Source organism: Hermetia illucens, chromosome 1 (genome assembly GCF_905115235.1).
Source record: "Hermetia illucens chromosome 1, iHerIll2.2.curated.20191125, whole genome shotgun sequence".
NCBI lineage: Eukaryota > Metazoa > Arthropoda > Insecta > Diptera > Stratiomyidae > Hermetia > Hermetia illucens.
The window spans coordinates 72,122,131-72,140,659 of NC_051849.1; the positions used below are offsets into that span (position 1 = coordinate 72,122,131).

Genomic DNA, 18,529 nt, shown 5'->3' on the forward strand with positions numbered 1-18,529 from the left:
CATAGCTTACATAACGCCGAAATCTATGAGCAATACCATGACCGTTAGGTTGTGGATGAAATCCGGCTCAATAGGTTGCTGTGGGTGGGTCACTTAATATATATGGATGAGGATGATCCAGCCCGAAAAGTCTATAAGGACCATTCTATGGTAGAAAAAGAAGACGAGGCAGACCCTACCTAAGATGGAGCGATGGCGTAGGTCAGGACGCCAGACAGCTTTTACGGATATCAAATTGGTGGACCTCGGCACAAAACCGGGATGTTTGGAGTTCCTTATTAAGGCAGGCCTAGACCGGATACCGGTTGTTGCGCTGTCGGTGATGATGATGATGATGGGTCCGTTGGAAAAACGATGACTTTCAACCCGCCGCACTCCTCATCTTTCCAACAAATGTCGAAACGAAGACTGCCTTCGGAAGGTACTAATCGAACCAGCGTCTAGCTGCCTGAGATGGAACGATGGCGTGAGTCAGGATGGAGGTAGTTTTTGGGGATATCGTATTGGTGGACCTCGACTCAAAACCGGGATACATGGAGTTCCTTATTAAGCAGACCTAAACCGTATACCGGTTGTTGCGCCGTTGATGATGATGAATTGGTTGGCCTTGGCGCAAAACCGATATGTCCGGAGTTCCTTATAAAGGCAGGCCTAAACCAGTTGTTCCGCCATTGATGATGATGATCTGAGCTCTAATATAATGGTGAATATTCCACATCTTCTTAATGAACTCACAGAGTTCATTTATACATTTTCCCAGTGAAAGAAGCGCTGTTTCAGTTTACTGCGTTCTGCGCTCGTCTTTTACAACATCAGTACTCATGTCGATCAGGGGACTATCCAAGGTACTTTCCGAGTCTCGCGATGAATCTCGTAGCATTCGATGCATCTCGTAGCATTCGATGCCAAAGTAGTCAAGTTTCCCACTACTCGCGGAACTGCGGGCACTTAAATATCGACGGCCGGGAGCGCGCTTTCCCCCTAAAAACCACCGGTACTGGGTTTCCTAAGCTCTTCACCGTCAAGAAACTACCTTTCTCGTCCTTCACATTTGGTACATGTACATGCCCATAACGCATACGAAGAGTCTTCCTTGCTTCGCCCAAAGAGGCGCAGCTGATGCACCCAGGAGCCCTCGGTAGCTATAATCTTCTATAGTGAATAGTGCAAATGCTGCTGTGCAAGGACGACCTCGCTTTCATAGAAATGGGGTAATTATTAAAACAAATATTCATTGATATTATTTCATCCTACAAAAAGGAAACAAACCGTGAACATAAAGGTTTGTAGTGGGAGTCACTCAACATTCATGGACGAATATAACAATGAAATCTGGAGAATAGTAACCGGAAAACGGAATCTTCCGAATTCGCTGTAAAACAATTTGTTGAACTCAGAACTCAGCTCAGAAAATTAAAATACTAGATAACTCAAAAGGAAAATTCCTAGCCGAGATGATCACCATAGCCTCATTCTCAAATCATCTTAAAGAAAAAGAAACTACCCTGCGTTGGCAGTCGTCAGTTCTAATGCTGTAGTTTCAGTTCTCTCAACTCCTCCATACATACGAGTATTGTTGTATTTACTATCCAAAATCATAATAAACAGATTCAAAATTCACGGTATATAAGCCACGCTAATTCCGTTATTATGATTTCCCAGAAAAACAATTTTGTTGATAACACAATGAGCCCCCAAAAAGCTCAGTTTGATAACCACCACGAAATAAACTACAAAGCAATGAATCAAACTGGAACATTGAACAATTGATTCCGCCGACCGACATCTGGATATGTTGGGTAATTTTCTAATTTCAGATAACAACCCGAACCCATCATTAACCTCTCTAAGTGCAATATTATAAAGTTAATGGCCTTTGATTCCCATCATAACAGTGGATGGAGAAACAAAGCGTAATATCAGTTCAATAGCACGTTTCAGAGCAGCTGCCGTAATTACAGGCGTTTGTTAATTTTCTTGAACCTCTGAATTCGGGTCGAACCTAATGCAATGAGCCCTGGGGCCCGAACCGTTTGTATATCATGGTCAACCGGCACACACGGATCCCATAATTTGACATTAACTTTAAATGACTCTCGATTGGAACTCACTATTAATGGGTCATTATCTCCCGTGAAAATTATCAAGAAGTGGTAGGACACACATATCTAAACGGTCCGTGTGTCCAATTTTAATGCTTCAATTATGCTCAACAGTTGGGGGAAGATACCCAAGTGACCTGGGCCACGTGCCCTGTCCATCCTTCGTGCTGTTGTCCCGGCATAATAGCCATAAGACGCTAAGAACATTACCTTATTGTACAGTTGACGAAGCGTGACAATTATTCGAACGCATGGACATATTTCTCTAATGGACAAATGGCAATGAACTGCTGAAATGTAAAACGAGAGTGACCTTTACGCATAACTGAATATTCTTGGGTTCGCTTTCTTAGAATTATTGATAAAGGTGGCCATTAAAAATTCTTTGTGTCGCTCCGGAGGAAATACACGAAGAGTTAGGCAGGGATGTTTATCAGCCAACCAGATAGGATTGGGGTTGAGTGCAATGTCGGAAATGTTGTTTGAGGGAAATGTCCTACGTTTTACGCAACACTGATGCTGATCCGGTTTGGAAAGGTACATTTCCTTTGAACATAAAATAGGAGCATTGTATAAATATTAAAAGTAGGAATTGAATTTTCCTCTTAGCTCTAGCACGTGATGTTTCTAGGGTGAATGCTTTTCGAGAAGGAGTCAGATGTTACGGGTTATATAAAACCAATTAGGCATGGACAAAGCATTCGATATACGAGAATGTGCAAGTACGTATGTAACTGGATAGCAAACACCCTGGGCAAGGTCTTCATGAAACTGAACGTGGTAGTAACCAAGTTTGAAAACGATCTAGCTTTACAAGCGAGAGCGGTTCGATTATCATCTTGTAAACAGGGGGTTGTGGTTTACGCAATGAATGCACCAGCACCAACACCACAGCACCTATTTAGAAAAACAGTCAACCTTTCTTAAAAGCTGAAATGGAATCGGTATCTGAAGACGTCATCTTAGCTAAGGATTCTCACGTGATTATCAGCCTCAAAATGTCAAAGGCAGATCCGATTCTTACTTTTTATGGTTCTCCTTCGAAAAGAAAACAATGGAAAATCACAACTTAGCTTTCAGATTCTCGCAAGCATTTGATATTTTGGAATTACAATTGACCAAAACAAGTTTAACTATATCATCCTAAATGCGTAGAATGCATTTCTGCTGTTGCCTCCAGGAAGCTGAGATGTACCTAGCGATCAAGTGTTCTAACGGTGTTCCAGGATTCTTGGAGGAAGTGATTGAATAGCCTTTTCACCAGCATGAAATGAAAGTTTTATGGTGCTTCCATTATATATAAGACTTACGAAACAATGCAAACACTAACATTAGTACCACGGTTCTCAAGACCCTGCATATGAAATAACTACTGAAGAGTGGCTGCTATTTTTCTCCAATATATTTGATAAATTCCTGCGCCCCCCGCAAGTCTGCTAAAGTCAGCCAATTCGGCGGGTAGTGCTTATGAAGAGGCACTCATCATGTGGATATCTAGCTTTATATGATTGGGTCCGAATTGCATACAAGGTCACAGTCCCAAAGCACTGGTCCCTCAATCTAAATCAAGAGACATTCACATATATATCTTTTGTTACTGCGGTTATCCTCCCGAGAAAGGTCGGCAAGAAGCTGCCGAAAACTACTTCCATCACTTCGAGTTTAGATGATCGGGAGCCCGAATTATTTATTTCTGAAATATGGCGACTCGGTCAATTTTTAGCTAGCAAGTGAACGCACGGAAAACTGACAGGTCCATTAAATATGCTTCTCTTGCAACTTCTTCAACCTGACTCGAACGTCATATCAATGTCCCCACCTTGCCCGTATCTTCATTACTGCGAGGCGGCTTTCATTGACTTTGGTGGTTGCCCAGTAGTCAGAACTCTAGAGAGCATCGGGTCGAACTATTAACGGTGGGGTTTGGATTTCAGACATTCATTGATGAGTCAATCGCGAAGGAGTATTACTTCAGTCAAATTCTGGCTACACTTTCATCGCACGGTTCACTGCTGCTTAACAACACTGATCCAAAATAATCAAATCGCTCAGTGTTGAGCTAATCTTTCTGATTGTAATTGTACCGCTTTCCTTACAGGCGGCCGTCGAAAACTGCATTTTCTTCAAATTTAGTCACATTCTATGCTGCATCTAAATTCCATTCCACTTTTGTTGCGAAATGCTCTTTGCTGTGAGGCACTAGGAAAATATTTTCCGTATAGATCAGATTCTCCCCTTCTTTGATGAACCCCAATTGAGACGTGGAGTGTTTTTTTTTGCGGTTTTGATTGCATTTCTCAATTAAAAATTGCGTGTGGTGTCTGACTTTATTTACAATAATTTCTATGGTGTCACAAATGCATTACCCAAGGATGCGACCCAAAATCTTCATAGTATATGGTAACAACCGAAGAAGACGATAATTTATACATTCCGCGGAACTAGCATATTGAAATGGTTGTGATGTCTTCCCAATCGGTAAATCTGATATCTCTCTCAACGGTGAGATTAAGAAACTCACTGAGCCAAACTTTTGAGTAACACCTGTAGAAAACTCAGTTACAATATCGCGAGATTCTGTTGCTTTCCTCACCTTTCCAACTTTTGGCTTGATTATGATAAGAGAAATAACTTCGAATGTCGATAGTGCCCCCGATAGCGAGAAATAAGAGAATATTTTCGCCGATGCCTTCCACGATATTTTGTATTCGTGCCATTGCCATCGGTCCGCCACAACTCACAGAAGTGTTCGTTTTTTCCTGAAAGAGTTAGTATCGGCTTTCTTGCCACTCCGTTTACCAAAAAACTGTTCGAATGACATACGCCTCACATGCTGCTCTTTAAATTTTTTAGCTCGATTTGACGTTTCTTCAACACTTGTGACCATTACTAGTAGTCCTGTCACAGAGACTTTTCATTTCATTTCTGGCGAAGTGGACCTCATTCAAATCTTGGGCGGATTAATGTGCAGGACTGATATCAATCAACCAAGGGGATTGTCAAAAACAACTTTGCCGTCATTTAAATGACGGCATGAACACGTCTTATAGATAATATAATCGATATGCGTTTTATTATTGCCACTCTCAAATATAGGAAACCCTTTAATAAGCTATCTGTTGGCAAGCACAAGGGCATGAAGGTCCAACAAAAGCTTTTAACCTATGACACCAACAGGCGTCTACTTTTTCGCCGAAATAAATATATGAAGGTATAGTCATTCGCATTATAAGTATTAGTGTCGGGAATTTGCCAGAATGCCTGGAAACTAATCGCGCACTAACTTAAAACGGTAAGGATCTTCCTCAGCGATCTAATTGCTCGACTTATTTAACGGCAGTTTTGAACGCCCAATGAGGATACCAATAGTCAGACTACCATGGGACCGATCATCGCGACAGATCAAGTTAGCATTTTTGGCATAGCAAAGTAACCTCTGCTACATTGTTTTCACTTCTTCCTCTGATTTGGTAGTTTGTATTTTTGCTGAGGATATTACCTATATCAACTTTTTGTTTTCCCAATCGGACGCAGACTAAGGTTAGCTTTTGGAAATAATGTGGGCCCCCAGGGAACTCTTTGCTTAAATAATCGCAGGTAATATTGAAATCGCTGCCATACTTCTGGGAAGATTGGGTAACCATGAATTATCCAATGCTATGTGCCAGGAGAGATTTACGTTTCCTGATTTATTGTTGCTTAATCGGGTTCACGCTGGTTGCTGTTTCCACATTCAGGTCACCCATACAGTTCCTTAGTTAATTTAAATGTAGAAGCACACCACGGTCACGGAGCCACAGAATCCAAACTTTTGGAGAGATCAGACTTGCTGGTGGGTTCTATTGAAATTTAGACCACTCAGCCGAGAACCTTATTTTCCCTAAAGCATATCTATCTATCTACTAGCCATTTTGAAATATCTGATTAAATTGTGGCAAATTTGTTTGTGCGGAAGCAAAGATTTAAAAATCGCATTCTTCTAACTAGCAACAGGGCTTCAAAAATATTCTTCATTGCTCCCCGGAATCTTTCGGCAAAACATCCAAAGAAAAAACAAGATAATTGGGGAAAAAATTGTTAACATTCCCATAAATATTGGCCCATCTTGGGAAATACTTTTCATTGTGCCTGGTATAAACTTTTCTAAGGTAAACGTTACTTGATTACGGTGTTGTTGCTGGAGACAAAACAAACTTGCGGAATGTAGAAAGACTAACTGTCCAAGTATACGTACCTACAATCTTTATCTTTTCAATCAAACAAAAAATGATATTGTTACGTGAACATGACAATGGTCATATCTTTTACTGAGAATTATCTTTCCATTTCCTCCATCTGACTTGGAACAATGACCAATAATGTTCCCTTTGTTGAAGAGCCCGAACATGCTTTATTTGGTTTATTAAATTATTCTTGCCGTCATCATCTTTAGATTCTCTACAGTACCCTCGAAATCCTAAGCTTTAGACAATATCTCATTATGAATTCCCTTATTCTTTATCTGTATCTTCAACAGAGTCGTCCCTCGTCCGCTGGAGCATTATGCGATTCGTCGACCGCTTTCCTGGGCCTGACGAGTTCTATGAGTGGCTTTTCAAACAATTTTACGGACGAAGATGACGGTGAAGACTATGATGACGAAGATGATGAAGATTTTGATGAATCGACGAATAACAACAATAATGGGCCAATACCGCCCCAATTGGCATCAATGCCGTTCGAAGAACTGGCCCCAACCCCGCCGGGACAACCGAATTCTTCGAATGCGGCTGCTGCTAACATTTCACAATTACCTGCGTCCACTGCGGAGGAGGCTAAGAATTGGTACCAATGGCCAAGAGGCGACCAGATTGCCGGAGCGGACGCGATGCAAAGCGACAACAACGGAGACCTACTTCCAGCCAAAAATAATAACATTTCCCAGAGACAGCAGCAGCAACATTTAAGAAAGTACCAACTCCACCATGAGCAACATCGGGAACAACAACAAGCGAGGCATCAGGCCCAAGACAAGCTTGATCTCAGGATGGCTGTGCAAACAATACCAACACCGTGCCGAGATCGAGACGTTGCCGTTGACGAGATACAAGATTTACCTGAAGAGGTAAGGGTCAGTAAACCTGGCCATCATCAAAGTGGTTCAGGTTTTAGCACTCACTCATCGTGCGGTTGAGTATGAACCGTGCCCAGCCGCAATTGTTGATTTATCATTGCTAGTGTTGCCTTGTCCAATAACTGATTTCAAATTAATTTTTCTTTATAACTGCTAACTAACTAATTATTTCCCCGCACTAATTATTTGTATTATCCATTTATGTTGAATGGAGAGAAACGACGGCTTTTTGGTTCTTTCAATAGTGCACTGCTTCAATTGAATCGAAAATCATTTAATTTGCCTCTCGGAACTTCCTCATTATTCGCCTTATATATTTTTTAAGACTTTTTCTTAACATTTACATTTTGATGCACAGACCTTTGTAGTTTCATTGATCAAACAAATACTTTAGAAGCTAAATTAATTTAAACACCTATAAAACATTCAACAGTCCAAAATAATACAATATTATATTTTTAATATACATATGTATATCTAATTACAATTAGCCAGGAAATATTCTAAAACTCGGAACATTATTTTGGGTACTCACAACAAGAAATAGGATAAATAGCAGGTAGACAACTTTCATATTAAAACACAAAAAAAACTCAACAAGTATAATTTTTATACAACGGCACATGCTTGTATGTAAGATTCAAGCGAGTCGCCTGCACCATAGTAGTACTGTCAGAAATGCGATGATCCATCACTTCTGCATTGGCCGTATGCCAATGGCTTTCGATAAACACGGGTTTCGCTGAGGCTATCCTGAGTCTTCCATATAAATTCCTCCATCTCGGTAAAGAGCTACCCAGCACACGACCATCTCTTCGGCAAATAGATATAGACAAACGACTCCTTTTTATTCTTTAGCATTTGTTCCGTTCACAAGCGGGGTCGGCTCGTCGTGATCGGTTGTGTCATTTTGTTTTATCAAAGGCCTGATCTGGATGTAGGCGCGAGGCTTTCAAAATCCCATCCAATATAGTCACCGTTTTTTCGGCCAGCCTTTTGGTGGCTTACCGTCGACTTCGATGTTCAGACCAATCTTGGCAAGCAAATTCACTTTAGCGCGAATTACGCGACCATACCATCGAACTTGTCTCTCTTGCAATTTTCCCACAGTTCGTGCAACCCTATATCGATTGCGGATATCCTCATTAATGGATGTGATCAAGACGTGTTATGCCACTATCCTTCGTCTTCGTCTCCATTATCGCAAATCTTTATAGTCTGCCAATACTCAGAACCATAGAGAGCCAAAAGACGAACAACACCGCATTTTAGACTTGAGATGCTCGTTGATAGGTCGATCACAAAGAACACCAGTTGTAGACCGCCAGTAGCACGAATGCGTGAAGCAATTTCAATAAGTAGTGTTTAGGGCATTGGACGTTGGATGTCCCCTAAGAACAAAGAGGAGTGGTGAGAGGGCATTTCCTTGATGAACACCGGTAAAGACACGAAGCGGTTTTCATACATGTGTCACACTTCGAACATTACCTTTCCGATCAAGGTAGAGCAATTTAACCAAGCGCACGAGTTCGTTTGGTACCAAGTGTTGTGGTAAAGCATACAAGATAAGTTCGTGTGGAGTCCAGATCCAGAAATGCAATGTAAAGAGGGCGATGCTTCTCACGATGTCTCTCCATGAGCAACTGCGCAGCGGATATTGCAGCAGTAGTTCCGCAATTCCTGACAGAGCCTGATACATTCGCAATTATTTGAGCGAATTCGCGAATACAATTGTCGAGAATGCGTCAAAAAATTTCCTACTATGGAACGGCAACCGGATTAGATGGTAATTTGAACATTCTGCTGACTACCTTTCCTTCTAAAGATGATTTTTTCCCAAACGAAACTTTTAACTTCTTTGAAGGATCATTGTAGAAAACTCAGTTTGGCATATAGGAAGTTCAAAGTGGGTTTGCGGCTCACTCGTTAAATATTTTTTTCAGGTGACCTACGAATGCGCTTCGTCATCATTACTTTTGGTCCATTTGTCTGTGAGAGCTCTAAACTAAGGCCCTTTGATTGTTGGTCTGTTGATTTTCTTAGTCGCTTTTCACAACAAGTAGTCAGTGGACTCCAGCTTCACCGTAAGAGCCGATTTATGGAGTTTTCTTGTTTCATTGAGTTATGATGGCATCATACACGTTTAGAATGCATTAAACTCACCTAAATATTTTGAGCCCTCACTCCCCTACGTTTCACCCGGGATCCAATATGGTACCAATTTCTACAGAACTAATTGAGTCCTTTCATTTAATAACCAACATGGCCACATACAGTGAAAAAATGTTATACCCTCTTATCACATGTATGGGGCGCTCCCCTTAAACTTAACACAAAATTACGCTACTTGCTGTATGTAAAAAGATCTAGAGAGCACACGCTCTAACCAACTTTCGTGACAATCAGTCTAGCCGTTTTCGAATAAATCGGGTGTGGCAGACACACAGTGTGACAGACAGAGTCGTTGGTGTAAGAGTGAAGAGATCGCGGAGTTGCGGGCTGCATGTTTTCGAGGTAGAATGATCTGCCAACGATTTTAGGGAAGACCAGATTTCGACGGAAAACGACAGGTACACGTGAACCCGGGTAAGCGGTACATCATCCGAGATTCTTGTCTTTGGAGTGATGATTCTAAAATGAAGATACGTGAAAAGAAACGCCTCTACCACAAAATTCTTCACGATAAAACGGCTGCTAATTTGCAAATTTATAAGAATGCCAACCGGAAACTAAAGAAAGCGGTCGGTGTCACCCGAGCGCACCATTACAAAAATCTTTACGATAAACTGGACATTCGGGATGAGGAGAGAGATATGTATCGACTTGCTAAAAGCCGTAACGAACGTACACAGGATATCGAACACTTCCGTTGCGTTAATGACAAGAACCGTACTTTGTTTGCCAACCGTCGAGCCGAAACAAATAGATGGCATGAATACTTTGAGCAGATTTCAACCGAAGAATTTGCTCATCCTCCACTTTCACAATTATTGCCGACATTAGGACCAGTTCCACCTGTCAGCACAACTGGTGCTCAGAGGTGGCGCTGAGGAAGACGGGGCGGCAACCCTGTCGGCCAAACCAAAACCAAGTGGCCGAGAAGAACCTCCATAGTGGGGAGGCGCTGCACTCACTTTGGTTTGCCGGCCGTGATGCAGTAAGTGAATGCTCCAAAGGCCTAATCAGGGCGATCAGACCCGAGTCTGCACGGGGACTCATCTGAAGTGGAAAATTGGTCACGAAACCTTACCAGGGGTATACTGGTACCATGGGAACCGGGATAGCCCCTGGACTCTCATACTTCGGGTGAACTCCTGTTGTATGTGAGTACAGCTCGGTTATTTGCGGTAGGCCTCCTAATGGGAGTTTCATGGGGGTTGTGGTTATGCTCAAGCGAGAAGAGACCTTCAGGCCCCGGCGTGGTGTTGCGTTTCAACACGGGTGCGTACTTCTTAGTTCGGTAGAGATTTTGGTAGGTCTTGTATCTACCAGTATGGATGCTGAGCAATGCACTTGGTATAGACTGGTACCGTTGTTGCTTGTCACATCGGGGCTCTGATTGTGGTCACAAAATCAATCCGTGTCTTAAAAAGACCGTGGGATTAACTCCACGAGACAGGTACTCACGTTAAACCCCCTAGGACGCTCATGTCAGCGCAACTGAAGTCGAGGAGGCAATAAAACGAATGAAACCAGTGAAAGCCGCAGGACCTGGAGCTCTGGAAAGCGAAGAGCTGGAACCCAACACTGTGACGCAGTGAATTCTTTAATCGGGCTATCCAGGAAGGAAGAACACCATCTGACTGCCAAGAAAGTACCACAGTTCCAATATGAAAAAAGAAAGGTAGTCCAGCAGAATGTTCAAATCACCGTCCGATCCAGTTACTTTCCCATACCATGAAGATTTTTGAATGCATTCTTGGCAAGCGTATTCACGAAATCTATGAAATAACAGTGAATGAAGCCAGATTTGGCAAAAACTGCGGAACTACTGACGCAATACGCGCTGCGCGGTTACTCATGGAGAAACACCGTGAGAAGCATCGCCCTCTTTATATTGCCTTTCTGGATCTAGAGAAAGCATTTGACCGTGTGCCACACGAACTCATCTGGTATGCTTTACGACAATACTTAGTGCCAGAAGAACTCGTGCGCTGGGTTCAATTGCTCTACCACGATCCGAAAAGTAAAGTTCGAAGTATGGCGGGAGTATCAAAACCGCTTCGTGTCTCTGTTGGTGTTCATCAAAGAGCGCCCTCTCACCACTCCTCTTTGTTTGTTATGGACATCGTCACACGGGATATCCAACTTCCAGCGCCCTACACACTGCTTTATGTAGATGATATTTTCCTTGCATCTGATAGCAAAAATGATCTCGAGCAACTTGTCCAAAAATGGAATGATTGCCTCATGCAACACGGTCTCAAATTGAATCTAAACAAAACTGATTTTTTGACGACCGATCCCCATGAAACAGGCACAATCACTGTCTGCGGCAGTGATCTGACTGATTTAAATACCTCGGGTCAAGGCTATCAGCCAGTGGAGAACTGCGTTATGAAATTGCTTCACGAATTAACGCAACCTGGATGAAGTGGCGTTCCACAACTGGTGTTCTTTGTGATCACCGTATCAACGAACGTCTCAAATCTAAAATTTGCCGCAAAGTCCGTCCGTCCGTCCTGTCTCTATAGTTCTGAGTGTTAGCCAACTATCAAAGACAATGAATGGCGTCTTGCGGTGATTGAGACGAAGATGTTACGTTTGACTAGCAGCGTAACACGTTTTGATCACATCCGAAATGTTATGTTAATGCGGTCGTCATGTGGTTGCACCGATCGTGGAAAAGTTGCGAGAGGTGTCTTCGATGGTATGGTCACGCAATTCGCGTTAACGAGAATTCACTTGCCAAGATTGGTGTGAACATTGAAGTCGATGGTAAACGATCAAAAGGCAGGCCTATAAAACGGTGGCTTGATACGCTGGATGGGGATTTGTAAGCCCCAAGATTGCGCCCAGATCAGGCATTCGATAGAGCCAAATGGCGAAACCGATCACAACGAGCCGACCAAGCTTGTGAACGGGATAAAGGCTGAAGAAAGAGTAGAAGGAGCTATTATTAACTTTATTTATGCAGATATCGCAATAGAATGTATTTTGAAGCCTAGATTTTGTAGAGATATATTGCTCCGATCTTTTCAGATTCTCGGGATAGATAGGCTCTGAGAACGAGACCTGTCTCACTTTTTGGGGCACACATTATGAGTCGTCCCTCCCCTGTGTTTTACCCAATGTAAGAAGGGACCATTTTCGAGAAGTACTAATTGAGCAATTTCGTTTAATATCCTATATGACCATATTCTGTGAAAAAGAAATTTGTTCACCCTTTCACAAATATGGGGAGTCCTCCTTAAACGTAACGCGAACAGACCACATATTCTCACCGTAATTCGTGACGACATCTCCAGCCGTTTCGGAGTTAATCTCGTGTGACAGACGAACAGACAGATATACTGACACACAGACGGACAGACAAACATTGAACCAAATTTAGTAAGATTATGTTTCATAAAAAAACCTTGAAAACTATACCACCTCCTACTTAGGTTGGTTAGGAAAGAAAGAATGCAAAAAAAACATTCAAACTTTTTGCAATTGCATTAGTTTTTGTTCGCTCCTTATAAAGAAATTCGCTTAACATATTTTCCCAACTGAAAATTTTTCATAACGTTTCTGTGCCATCAATTCAACTTTTGAGCCATTTCTTTCACCGCGAGCATAGCTAGGGTCGTAGAGAGAAAATCCGAGTAGGTCCTAAAATTATCCGCCTCTCTTATTAACTCTTTTTCCATTGAAATTTTCATTCTGGACCAATGGAAAACCTCTGGAGCCGAGGAGAGTTCCCCACTCTCCCCAAGTCTGTGCATATTCTAAAGATTGAATTCTGTTGATGCGCTTATTGTAGAAATGAATTTCCTCAATTACAGCCAAATGACCTCCTGAAAGCAAAATTCAATCGTAATTTGTATACAAGGATATTGTTCGAATTCATTGATTCCTTGCCCTTAGTTTCTTTGCAGGCAGTGAGAGGATACTCTACACACAATTATTTCATTACTATTCTAGCCTCTATTGTTTGTCATTGCATAATTGATGCCTTTCCATTTGTTTCTATTCTTGCTTTTTGTTTTGTTCACAATTATTCAATTCTGTAGACTGGACAATATATAGGGAGCAGTTATTATCGGTCAACAATGGCAACCTGCCTTTTGTTTGCTCGGATTGAATAATATGAATCAGAACTGGAATATTATTCTCGGGTACCTGCTATTTCCAGCTAGCTTAGGGAGCCACTCAGACATTCTGTATTTCTACTCGTCCATACTACAACTCACAATATTTTCTCACTATCTCTTCACAGACTGACCAGCCGGCAACACTAGCTCCGCTAATAACAATAGCACCAGAAACTCTATCTGTATCTGAACAGTGCAACAAAAACGGGGAGAAACCAGATACGAAATGTGTGCGCTCCGTGCAAACCGATCTTGTCTTCAGTTCAGCGAGACTGGTTGAGACAAACGTTGAGTTCGGGGTTGCGTCTGTGCGTCAGCTCGTCGGTTTGAATGCATCCATTGATAGTTCCAATCGGGGCAGCGCGACCGCGTCACCTGGTGAAAGTAGTGCTGTAAATGTTGTTGATGTCAATGACAACGCCAACAGGATCTGCATCGAGCGACGACCTTTAATCCTGGATGTGCGCAACTCCTTGTTGGCAATGCGACTGAATATTCCCGCCGCCCAGCCTTCCATCGTCGACCCACTGAAGGGTACGTCGATAGTGAGCAACAATAACAATGGGAATAACGGTTCCGCGATCACCACGACCAGTGTCTTTCTACCCTTGAATGAGTCTTTGATATCGAGCAGGATCTCGCGTAATAGGAATGCGAATTTCGGTGTTAACGCGGTAGTGAATGCTTCCACGGAAGTGCATGGCTCGAATTCAGGTGCTGCAACGACGGCTGCCAGTGCCATAGTGCAGTCGAAGCCTGGCCTGACGATCCAGGTTAACCAGGGTGGCGATAGCCGGGCGACCCGGAGCAGCGGCCCGGGCAGCGCTCACAATGGAGAAGGATTCGCGAACAAATGTGCGGGAATCAGTGTTGTGAGTTGCTATAGTGGTTCTACAGTGCCTAATAGTTCTATAAATAATAGTGTTGCGAATGTTGTAACGACGTCGACAACAACGGGAACCGCGACCACTGAAACCGCGGATACCTTCTCTGGCGGCGCTCATAGTGTAAATGTCAGCAGCGCTAATGCCTCGAGTGAATGTGATAATAACAACAGTGCAGTGCACAGCAATGGATTACAGCCATCAGCAGAAACCAGTCAGCAAGAACCAGATGGAAGTCAGCTGAACCAACATCGCCCCCTGACTAGGACTTTCACTTCGACCGAATGCCAGACGGATGACCTCCCGCTGGTGGACCGAAATGAGATTTCGGCAGCGATTGCTCAGAGTCAAACGGAGGCGCTCTTGTCGCGCGAACAGCGCCGTCGCGAGCGTCGGGAGAGGCGACAGCAAGGCCGTATCCGCCACCCACATATCCTTCCTCCCATGCACCACCAACCACCCCCGCCTCCTCCCCCACCGATGATTCGGCCCAGCATGCTTCCCGATATCCTGCACAGTCATTTTCCTCCTCCGTATACGGCCTTGCAATCGCTAGCGAATCCTCCACCACCCCCGCCTCCCTCGTCGCTTATCACACCAGTGATTTCAACTGTTCCTATGGCTACGGCCACTGCAGTTAACGACGGACGATTTACGATACCACTTCCAGTCATCCGAAGGTGAGTTTTGTATTTGAAAATGTAGCGCGAGGGTGCAACGAATTTAGGGTTCATAGTTTCAGTCTGAGTTTTGCATGTTGTTTGAGACATCAGGCGCAAGGTCGTTGACAACGTATGCTTTTCATTCATTGTTTGAAGCTTTGCGCTAGGCCACCTGCATCTGAAAATGAGTCAAAAATGCAAATTAATTATTCATGGCTATAAAATGAGCAAAAACGATTGAAAAGATCAGATCAGAATGTAGATTTTCGTATGCAGAATGAAAACTTTGGAGAATACAGCAACATTGGTAATCTCGACAGCAAGCGAAAGTAGTGCTAGAAACCAAACTCATTGGATTTCTCTCAAGTGAGGCATACCGGCATTGATGTCGATGCTAGAAGTTGCTAGCAAATGGAAAGATCCTCGACGAGCGATGAAAAAGTATTTAATAACTGAAATTTACACGCGAAAAAATGAATCTCAGATTATATTCGTATAAAACAACCATTTGATCCCTGCTTTCTTAGAGGTACGAAATTTAGGCAAAATAAGTCAGAAGTAAAGTACGAAAGGTCTTGAATGAAGTGCTCTAACACACTTCAAGGTCCTGATCCAATATGGATTGTTGCGCCAACGATTATTATCAAAGTATTAAAACGAAAGATGAAGATAGAACATGAGCAAGATGGATACAAATCAAAGATGCCAAAGTTTGATCCTTTGTACGAAGAAGATTCAACGAACCGCTCGCCAACAAAAAAATGCATGACTGAGAATAGGTAAATCAATTTTAACAGAGAAAATCGGACAAAAAGGCTTGTCAGGCAGGAATCCCAAGAAAATTGTCGGAGGATTTAATCGAGTCGTTTGTGAATCAAAACTAGGTAAGAACCGTTTCACGGCGCAATCATCAACTTAGTCGATTAAAAACAAGGTTTGCTGAGAGATTTGAGTCCTTTTAGAAAGAAAGATTAAATACCTTGAAAATGTTGCTAAAGGGAGGAACTCAGGTGATATCTGCACAATGCCAGAGTGATGATTCTGCAAAATGATATTGTTGAGAAAATATGGTTCGAAGTTGAGAAGATTTTGGTTCCTAAAGAGCGAATTAGATAAATGCAGCGATCATAGGGGCGACGTAAGTAATGCATAACCGTGAAAATGACAATATATTTTGCCGACGATATCAAATACGGAACGCGTTTACAATTCCGCCGATATCAGAACACAGTTGAGCAAAGGGTGCCTACTTTCCTACCTCATTTTCCATCCTAATTCAGACCAGCATTCTTGAATTTCCATCATAGAAGAATGCCTTGAAATGAGGCAGGTAGGTGGAGGAAGACCGCGCCTCACCAGCACTTAGCTTACCATTTCAAAGATGCCAACGCCACGAGTTGCTCACGTCCTTTAGAACAACGCCATTTGGAGATTTACCAGAAGTTTTGGCTCCTTATGCTGGCAATGAAGAAGAATTTCTTATGCTACCCTTACCATTTCTTCGGCTTCTCTACCGGCATAGATGTATCCATTGTAACTATTACATCTTTTATCTTGGTTACGTACATTTTGACTTGCGATTAGGTACCTATGAAAAGCAATAGCTGTTTCGGTTAATCATTTCGGTTTTTTTTTGCCAAATTCTTGGATTTATTTCCATAATAAAATATATATAGGATTTGGTCATCGTTTCTGGTTCATGGGCCTCACTTTTTGGGCTAACACCAAACAAAGTTCAGAATATATACAGACGGGTACGGTTTCATTCAGGCTTCCTCTCTGCTTTGGGATCAGCGTGAATGAAGTCGTTATAGAAGATGTTGTCCGCTAGTGTGAAGGTCAGTGAATGCGGGGGGTGAAGATGTCGCATTTCATGTTTCTTAAGTACAGGTTAGAGGAACTGGATGATTACCAAATTCAGTTAAAAAAAATAGTGCAAATATCGATTTCATTCTGTCTCTATGATCGAGGAAAACATTTAAACTTCACTTTTTTATGCTATTTAGTTACACTGTAATTTAAGTAACATGCTGGTTCCAAGCCCAGATAAAGGAGGAAGGTTTGCGGGAATGAATTTGGAATGTCCCTCTGTAAAATAAAAAATTAATCCCAGTGATCACGGAAAGCGATAACTAAGGTCGATACTTCACTATACTAAATACTACCTGATTTGTCTAGTGACATGTGCCACGACAGGCCGTCCAAAATACACGTTGGATGTCGTTAAAAAAATGACAATGCCATTTAGAAAACCTTAAAAATACTGGGATATTTCCCTCAGTCGATGCAGCAGGGCGACCCGGTTCCTGCAGGAAACGACCAGCTGTGAACGAGCACCTGAGTCAAATCAAGGTAATAATAACGGGCGAGCGCGATGCTGACCACATTGTCTCATATAGTGTACTGTTGTGTGCCGTTACGGTCTTAAATGAAGTGCGCTAACACACTTCAAGGCCCTGATCCAATTGGATTGTCACGTCAACGATTATTATTATTATGATTGTTTGATGAAGCTCATCATCTCAACTGACCGGGTTATTTCTTCATCGCATATGCGCCACAGGTAGGTCTATTCAATACCAGGAAATACGTCTTTTGCCAACCCGACACAAACACCTGGAGCGTACCTGCCTATAACGTCATTACGGGTGATCCTAATGGTCATCTTGGTGAAAACGTACCAATGGTATGGTCATAGTAATGGCTTTCGAGCCATAACGAGGGTAGCGAGCGTATTGTAAATTTTATCATATGAGTTGTCAAACAGTTGTCTGCTTTTCCTATATTTTATAATAAAAATAGCAAGGCGGAAACCGCACAGCTGTCTCGCGGTTACCAATAATAATAAAGGGATCATTAATCGAGATACTGGCTGAGAATGGGGATAACTAAATGAACTTCCGTGGGAAGAAACGCCTCTATCATAAGCGAAGGAAGCAATTGCTGTTAATTGACAGTTGAGACGGCACTGAAAATCTGTATCAATTTATCAAAATCCGATACCAAATGCACTCAGGATATTAATGTTGTTGTATTAATGATAGGAACGTTAGCTTGCTTACCGACTGACGAGCCGCGACAGACAGAAGATAGAAAATTGAACAATATTTATGCACTACTTTCCCAAGCACTACCAACATTTGAAATAATTTCATTTGTCAGCATGACAAAAGTGAAAGATGCAATCAAATGAGTGAAATCGAAGAAAGAAGCTTTGGTAAGCGTACACCCACAACTCCTTCTAAGTGGGTCAGTGAGCGATCTACGAGCGTAGATCATCCTGGCAAGAAAGAACGACCGTTCCAATATGAAAAACGGAAAGGTCATCCGACGAAAAGCGGAAGCTGGATAAATCAGGTATGAAAGGTTTCGTGTATTTCTTTCATAAAACCATTTGAGTGGACATTTGTCCCATTAGTACCTGCAATACATGAATATATTATGTAAGAATATCGTGTGACAGCGACATTCA

The 18,529-nt window shown here is 42.4% G+C and overlaps 1 protein-coding gene across 2 annotated transcripts in view; it reads left to right on the forward strand.

The window, feature by feature from the left end:
• Positions 1-18,529, forward strand: part of LOC119661153 (mucin-5AC-like) — a 265,154-nt gene that overhangs the window by 20,916 nt on the left and 225,709 nt on the right. The window contains exons 3-4 of one of the 2 annotated variants that reach the window (XM_038070365.1): positions 6,619-7,206; positions 13,637-15,075. In XM_038070365.1, coding sequence (XP_037926293.1) covers positions 6,619-7,206; positions 13,637-15,075 — 2,027 coding nt within the window. The remainder of the gene's footprint in view (positions 1-6,618; positions 7,207-13,636; positions 15,076-18,529) is intronic. The other variant, XM_038070366.1, reaches the window with a different exon arrangement.